This window comes from Phocoena sinus, chromosome X, assembly GCF_008692025.1.
Source record: "Phocoena sinus isolate mPhoSin1 chromosome X, mPhoSin1.pri, whole genome shotgun sequence".
Lineage (NCBI taxonomy): Eukaryota > Metazoa > Chordata > Mammalia > Artiodactyla > Phocoenidae > Phocoena > Phocoena sinus.
In genome coordinates, this window is record NC_045784.1 from 100,960,651 (window position 1) to 100,968,570 (window position 7,920).

The following is a 7,920-nucleotide window of genomic DNA, read 5'->3' on the forward strand; positions in this document are numbered from 1 at the left end:
TGCTATGTGTTAGACACTTTTCTAGGCACTTCCTTCATTAATTTGTCCCCATCCTGCAACAGGGATTATCTCCACTATACAGATAAGACAGTGAAGCACCAGAGGGATTATATGTAACTTGTTTGAGGTTACACTGCTGCTGCCTAGCAGAGCTAGTATCTACGTCTAACTAACAAGAGTTAGAGCTGGGATCTGAGCCCAGGCTTCCTGATCCTCCAGTCCACACTTTTAACAAATTACGTAATATGTTTTCATAAAACGCTCATATTTATCTTTATTTGAGTTTAACAGCTGAAAAGGAAACAGGTGGAACTGAAGGAATTTCTGAACTCTTGACAAACTATAAAATAATTTTCAACGATTATTAAAGACAGCAATTTTTCCATATGTTCTTCCCATTCTCTCCCCATTCTTAAAGTTGTCCAGGATCTACATTTCCAGTGCATAAGGCCATTATATACTATATTGTCTCCCTATAGCCCTCTTTAGTCTTAATTCTATATGGTATGTATTTGATGCTAACCCCCGATCTTTATGTTGATGTCTCTCCAGTCATTTTGGTTTTTTGAAACTCCAAAACTTTTCTCAGGAAGGATTCATGGGACCAACATTTCCTGGATTATTTACATATTGATGGAGTTTCCTGCATTAATCATTGAAATTCATTTTAGCTAGATATAAAATCCATGGCTTACATGTTCTTGCTTTGGGTATCTTAAATATGTCATGCATTTTCTTCTGGCATAAAGTGTTGTCAAGGTCTGCTGACAATATAATACTCTTTCTGTGTTAAAACACTTGGTCTTTTTGGCCTGGTTGTCAAAAGATTTTTTCCTTCGAAGTCCTATAATTTTACTAGAATATGTCTTGGTATTAGTCATTCTGGGTTGATTTTCCAAGGTATATAGTGTGCCTTTTCAGTATGTAGTTTCAAATCTTTTTAAAAACTTTCAGTGAAAATGTCTTCACTTATAGACTTCGTTATTCTGTTCCCTTATTTTCCTTGCCTGTCTTCTATATTTGTCACATCCTTTCGAATAATTTTCATCTATCTTTATTTCTTTTTGATTAAAAAAATCCTCCTTTTCATCTTTTGTTTCTCTTAAGTTTTATCTGTTGTGTTTATTTGCCCCTGTGTTTCCTCTAGCTAGTCTTCATTTCTGAAATGATTATTCTCTTTTACTTCTAATTGTTTCTTGGGTTTTACCATGTCATTTCTGAATTGTTCTTATTCTGAATTTTTATATTCTTCGATATCATGCACAGTTTTTCATATCACATAACTTTTTCTTAATATACTTTTGCTAGTTTTGAAATATTAGATTATAATTTTCATCTGTGTATATTTTGTGGACATCTTTCTGGCATCTTTTAATTCCATAAGAATATTATTCTGTTGCTTATTTTTACATGAAATTAGTTTCCCTAAAGTTTTAGGAGACGACTTGATTTAGGATAGTTTTTTTTTTTTTCTAATTTCATGGCTATAGAGTTCCATCTTCTATTATTTTTGACAATGTCTCAAAACTATAGTGAATTCCTTTCTGAAATCTGGCTCTGCCTGTTCACCTCGTCTACTTTTATCTGGACTTTATAGTTTGTGTCTCTTGCCTGTGTCCTAGCCAGTGTGGAGTCTGTTCCTATCAGTTTCTCTTCAGAGTGGGACTTTGCCCAGGAAGGGAGCTTCGGATGGTTCTGAGAGTTCATAGGGCTCAGGTGGCTCTCAGGCTGTTCTGTGGACTCCTTGCGTTTGGTCACTTTTTGGGCGGTGCAACCCCCTGCCAGACTCACTTATTGTTCATAAATTAGCTTGCTGAAGTTTGAGTGAGTTGTTTTAGAATTCTCCGATCTATCAGATGCCCTGCTGATTCCCTCTCCATACTCTCCCATAGCTAATACCATTTTGCTCTTGTAGCATCTCTAATTTGTCCCTACCCACTCATATTTCAGGGTTCATGGGGGGCATCACTTTCATCTGGTCTTGTTGCAGATTGTGTCCGTGGATTTTGGCTTTGCTTTCCTACTTACCCTACTTACCTTTCCTACTTGTGGTTTTTATAGTGGCTATGCTGCCATCCACTACCTTCCTCATAGGATTTCTCTGTAAACTACAGACCATGGGCCAACTCCTGCCTGCCAGTTGTTTGTGTACAGATTGCAAGCTGCGAATGGTGTTTACACTTTTAAGTAGTTGAAAAAATATAAAGAAGAAAATAATATGAAATTCAAATATCGGCGTCCATAAATAAAGTTTTGTTGCAACACAGCCATGCCTATTCATTTATATATTGTCTATGGCTGCTTTCATGTTACAACAGCAGAGACTATATGGCCCTCAAAGCTGAAAATGTTTATTATCTACAGAAAGTTTGCCAAACCTGGTCCTATAACATACTTTTTCTTTTTTAAAAAATAAATTTATTTATTTATTTTTGGCTGCGTTGGGTCTTCGTTGCTGCGCACAGGCTTTCTCTAGTTGCGGCGAGCAGGGGCTACTCTTCGTTGCGGTGCACAGGCTTCTCACTGCGGTGGCTTCTCTTGTTGCAGAGCACGGGCTCTAGGTGTGCAGGCTTCAGTGGTTGTGGCTCGTGGGCTCTATAGATCACAGGCTGAGTAGAATTTGGATATTTTAAGCAGTGTCTTCCAACTTATCTCTCCATATGTTCTCTAAGACCAGATGCTCCTGACCTGCTGAGTCCATCTCCAGTTGCACAACCTGAGGCAGCTGAATCATCATTGTTGCTTGTTTCTATTTTTCCTTCTTTCCATTTCCTTTTCTAGGCCTTTAGAACCAGAAAACAACAGAGCCGAAATGGAGCTTAGAAATAATCTAGTGCAGGGATTGGCAAACTTTTTCTATAAAGAGTCAGACAGTAAATATTTTTGGTTTCACAAGCCTTTTGGTCTGTTACAGCAACTCAACTGTGCTGTTGTAGCACGAAAACAGCCGTAGACAGTACAGAAACAAATGGGGGTGGCTCTGTTCCAATAAAACTTTATTTAAAAAAACAGGCAGCCTGCTGGATTTGGCCCTTAGACCATAGTTTGCAGTCCCCTGGTTTAGTCTAACAACTTTATTTTACAGATGAGGGGACTGAGCTCCCATTTCACCCTTTCCTTTGACTTGTAAGGAAGGAAGGCAAAGACCAGGATATTGGCTTTCACCGTAAGATACACACTTAAATTGAATTCAAGATGAGTTTACCTTGTATGCATAATTCCCTGTCTCGCAAATGATGTTACATGAAGCTGTTAATGCAAGGTCTTTCAAAACTTTTAACTGCACTGAGACTTTGGGACATTTTATATATTGCCGTTCACCTTGATGCCTTTTTGAGCCTATTGCATCTCTGGAGCAATGGTCAAATCTGAGTGGTAAAAAAATAAAGATAGAAACAGTTGAAGTAAGGAAAGCATGCTGCTCTTTTATTCTTCTTCAAAAGACTTCGTTTCCAATTTTGGAGGTGTCCACATTTATCTTTTGAGATGGCTATTAAATATCATATAACAGTCCCACGGTGTTTTTCACCTTTAACGTTAATTCCTGATTGTTTTGTTTAATTGATGGTTCAAATGGATGAAGATTCTTAGGTCAAAGAAAAAAGACCCCAAACAAAACAGGAAAACATATACTCGGGGTTCCATGCACAGAAACCTAAAAATAAGCATTGGCTGCGAGTACTCAGGGAAAGAACACTGTTTAGAAAAGTCATCGTGTATGTGTTTTTTCTTCCCTTCCAGCACTGGAAGAAGTACGACATCTACGAGAAGCAAACCAAAGAAGAAACTGACTCTGTAGTGCTGATAGAAAGCCTGAAGAGAGCCTCTCAGTGATGGGGATAATTTATTTTAACCTTCAATGTGACCTTGTGAAGATTCATTCCGTTTTCCATTTGTTATCTGGGAACTTGTTAAATGGAAACCGAAACTACTGGACCGTTTAAAAACAGGCAGCTCATAAGAGCCACAGGTCTTTATGTTGAGTCGTGCACCGAAAAACTAAAAATAATAATGGACCCTTTGGAGAAAAGAGTGGAGTCATTTCTGTTGAATTATAAAAAGCAGACATCTTTTGCTAAGGCTTCAAACTAGAGGACAAAAGCAAAAAGCGATGATGGCAGTCGAGTTAATCTTACCAGGAGTTGTGACAACTTCCTGAGGGACCTATGCCTGCTTTGTATTCTTTGTCTCAAATAATACCAACAAATTTTATTTGTAGGAGAATTCATTTTGGGTGCAAATGCTAAAAGTCAGACTTGAGTCATACGAGAACATCTAGCAAACAAAATCGATAAAATCTGTTATCTGTTGTTTGGGATCCCACTGAGTAATGTCTGTGGCTATTAAAGCCCTTTAATAGTCCGGAGTCTTCATCCCCTTCAGCAGCATTTTCCTCTGCTTTGAAAGGCCCAGGCATCCTTGTTGGCCGTGACCACAGAAAAAGCAGAAGCAGCTTCTTTACTGAGATCTTTCAAAGCCATTTCAGGCTTTTAAGGGCAGTAGAGGCAGAATGACTTATTGGGTATTAGAGTTTGAGCGACACAGTCTCTAATGATGCATTGTTTATTCTTCACCTCCGCTACTCAAATCAAGTATCTACTCTGCGTCCAGATTGTGTTAGGCCCCCAGGTGTGAGGCACCAACTCCCTCAAAGAATTCACAGTCTAGTTGGGGCTCCTCAGTTCTTTCTCCACCAGTCATTTTCCAGACCTTTCAACACCCCTCTTCCCACCTCGATTTCCCCTTTTGCATCTCCCTCATTCCCTTCGGTGTAGTCTTTCACCTCTCATGAGCAATTAGAATATAAATCTGCTCACAGCACCTAGAGGAGCAGGGAGTAATTTGCATCTCAGGAAAAGTGTGAGTAGACTGAGAAACAATGACTAATTCTCGCATATTTTGTAACTTCTGTGTGACTCTGCATTTATTTGAAGCTTTTCGGCATTTACTGTTTCTGTATGCATTTTATAAACAGAAAACAGGTATTGTCTTCACCTAGAACTTTGCTATTTGCTTGAGAAAAAAAGAATAGTTGTGTCTTTCTCTTTTCCCTTACTCCCACAAATGGTTATTAGTAGGTTTTGTTTCTTATATTGATAACCAGCCATCCAGGGCTCCAACGTTTGTATTTTTTTTGCATATGTTAAGGCTCCATTCTCACCCATTCCCCACAACCTATCCATATATATATATTCCCTCTACTTCTACTTCCTCCATATTTAAAGTGTGGAAATGAGAAGTTCCCTCTAATGTTTCTCTCCTCACACACATAGACTCAGATTACTGGTAGGAACTTGAGAACTCTATATCACAGGTTCTCCAAACATTCATCCATTTGTATTAATAAGATAATGCTACTTCCAATTCCTGCTTTTAGGGGAAGGGAGATCAGACATCCCTGCTCTTTTCAGGTTTGGGTACAGTGGAGGACCACTGTGCCCTGGCTTTCCTGAGGAAATTGGGGTTCATGGCAATGGCAGATGTCAAGGTGTTTCCTCCCCCTGCTTTTATATTTGAGGTCAGATTGAGGCTGGGAGACGGGCATGGATGTTCTATTCTGTCCTACTCTTCTCTAGAAAGAATATTCGGTTTTCCTGTGTAGGGATGAGATTATTTCCTAGCCAGGTCTTATACTTCTGCGAAACAAAACACCTAAATGCCTCACCCAAAGTCATTTTTCCTGTCATCCTATTTAGATGGCAGCACGGGGAGGGGATGCTTTGATATTCTGATTACCCAAAGAACTACTGATGACGGTCCTGTGGCCTGGGAGTGGGCTGGGAGCGGGGGTGTTTCCGTCTTGCTCTTTTAGTGGTAAAATAGTTGAGGGAAAAGTGGGCAGTGAATTATGGGAGTACCTATGGCTGTTTTATAACTGCTGAAAACTGATCCCCAGGTCTTGAGAGCTCTTGGAGACTTTAACACATCAGTGGAATTCCCACTGCCTGTAGGAAACTAGTAGGTTCATGTGCTATTTTATGTCTAACTTTATGGATTTGTTTTCTCCACATATCAAAGTAAAGCCACTGTAAGGATGGTCCTTCTTATTCTTTCATTCAGATAAGTGTTTTTTTCTTCATCCCGCACTGAAGGGATATGTGAAACAATGTTAACATTTTTGGTAATGCCTTCAAATGGGGATCATTTTGTTTAACTTCTTAACAGAAAAGCTTGAGTAAAATAAATATTAATTGTCTTTTTGTATGTCACCCAAATGTTTTCCTTTGTCTTATTTTGGGGAAAGTGTCGTGAGGAGTGGGTGGCAGAAGAAATTGGAGTTAAAAGAATTGGGAAATGGCAAAGTTGGGAAAAAATTCCAAGACAGCTCTTTTATCTTACAAGCATGTATCATAAGCTTCCCTGCTCTTTTCGGCATGCCTGTGTTTTCTGATAAAGGCCTGCACTTGGTTTAGTACAGCCTTTGCAAACAGTACCTAAAGGGACGTAAGTATTTGCTAAATCATGGTTCTGACAATTAAGGGAAATGGAGAACTGGTCCTTTCTAATTTCAAGCTTCAAAAAGAGTGCAATGTACTTAAGGAGACTGTCATGGTATATACACGATGAGGGACCTCTAGTTATGAATTAATCACATAAACAGGTTAGATTTGAGACTAAGAAAATCAGTGTTCAATAGCTTCCCTCTTAAGAGATGGTAATGTAGTTTCATGTTTTCTGTAACTATAGCAAAACGGTTTGAGTGTCACGGAGGGTTTTTCTCATTTGTATTAAGTTCTGGGAGTGCGTCTTTAGCCCAACATTTGTTAATTACCGTGCATCTTTCCAGGAGCCAAGCCCTAGGGTATGGGTAGGGGCTGCTGATCTTGCTCAGGTTACTTCTGTAACTATCTAAAATGATCCAAGAAGATTCTGGAAATCCATCTCCAGGTAAGTATACTTTTGTTTTGTTTTGAATAAGAAATCACCTTCTGGTCCTCAACACATCAACACGCTGAGTATTATGACAGAAAACATTTAACTGAGGACCCTTGAGACTGTATATCTGTATGAGATCTACGGAAAACAAATTCCGGTAGCCACAAACATGTTCACCTTATCTCAGGGCAGAGGAGCCAGAATGACCTGAGACCATTTGCTTTCCAGGGTAATTTACCATTTTGTCATTTCCAAGAAGTCCTGCTCTTTTCCAAGCACAGCTCTGTGCTCATGTGAGTAGCATATCATGCTACTAGAATATTAGTAGTTTTAGAAGAAAGTAAGGGGGCAAGAACACTTATTTCAGAGACTCTCTTTTCTTTTAAACCCTAATGATTAGATCAAGCAATAAAGTTCTTTGTAAATACCGTAGCGAAATCTTGGCATGCTTTTACTTTAAGAGAAGAAGCAGTTTTACTGACATTTGGATGTGCTAGGTATTTTTGACATCAATTCCCAAGATTTCTTCCTGAAGGTTCTTTGGCCTTTAGCCATCTTTTCTAATGGTCACACTTTTAGTTTACCATTAGCAACAGGAAAATACTTCACTGCTAGTTTTCAACATTTATTAGGTAGACCATTCTATAAAAAAGAGAAAATTAATAGTTATTGAGTAGCTACTGTGTGCCAAGTTACATGTGTTATTTCACTAAATCCCCATGTGAGTCCCATGAGATAGGTTGATTACTATCTTCATGTTACAGATAAGGAAACCAAGACATAAAATGATTGAGTGTATGTGTGCAAGATCACGCAGATCGTGACTGAGAGAACCGGAAAACAAGCCAGCCTGGCTTTAGAGCCTGTATAATATAGCCAGTGATGTACTTATTTGTCCTAAGGAGGCAAAAGAAGAAACATCTTATTTCAAATTATTGCCAAATTTCTTATCAGCCGACAGACTGAGAATTTAAAATATTTAATTGCAAAGTGAGCTTTATGCAGTGTCTTAAGATTCGTTCATGTGTCCATTCCTCTCTGAGC

General features: G+C 38.8%; 1 protein-coding gene across 1 annotated transcript in view; it reads left to right on the forward strand.

The window, feature by feature from the left end:
* IL13RA1 (interleukin 13 receptor subunit alpha 1) overlaps positions 1-6,209 on the forward strand; it is a 65,209-nt gene extending 59,000 nt beyond the window's left edge. The window contains exon 11 of the mRNA XM_032619961.1: positions 3,742-6,209. Coding sequence (XP_032475852.1) covers positions 3,742-3,834 — 93 coding nt within the window. The 3' untranslated portion in view covers positions 3,835-6,209. The remainder of the gene's footprint in view (positions 1-3,741) is intronic.
* Positions 6,210-7,920: the final 1,711 nt, after the last annotated feature.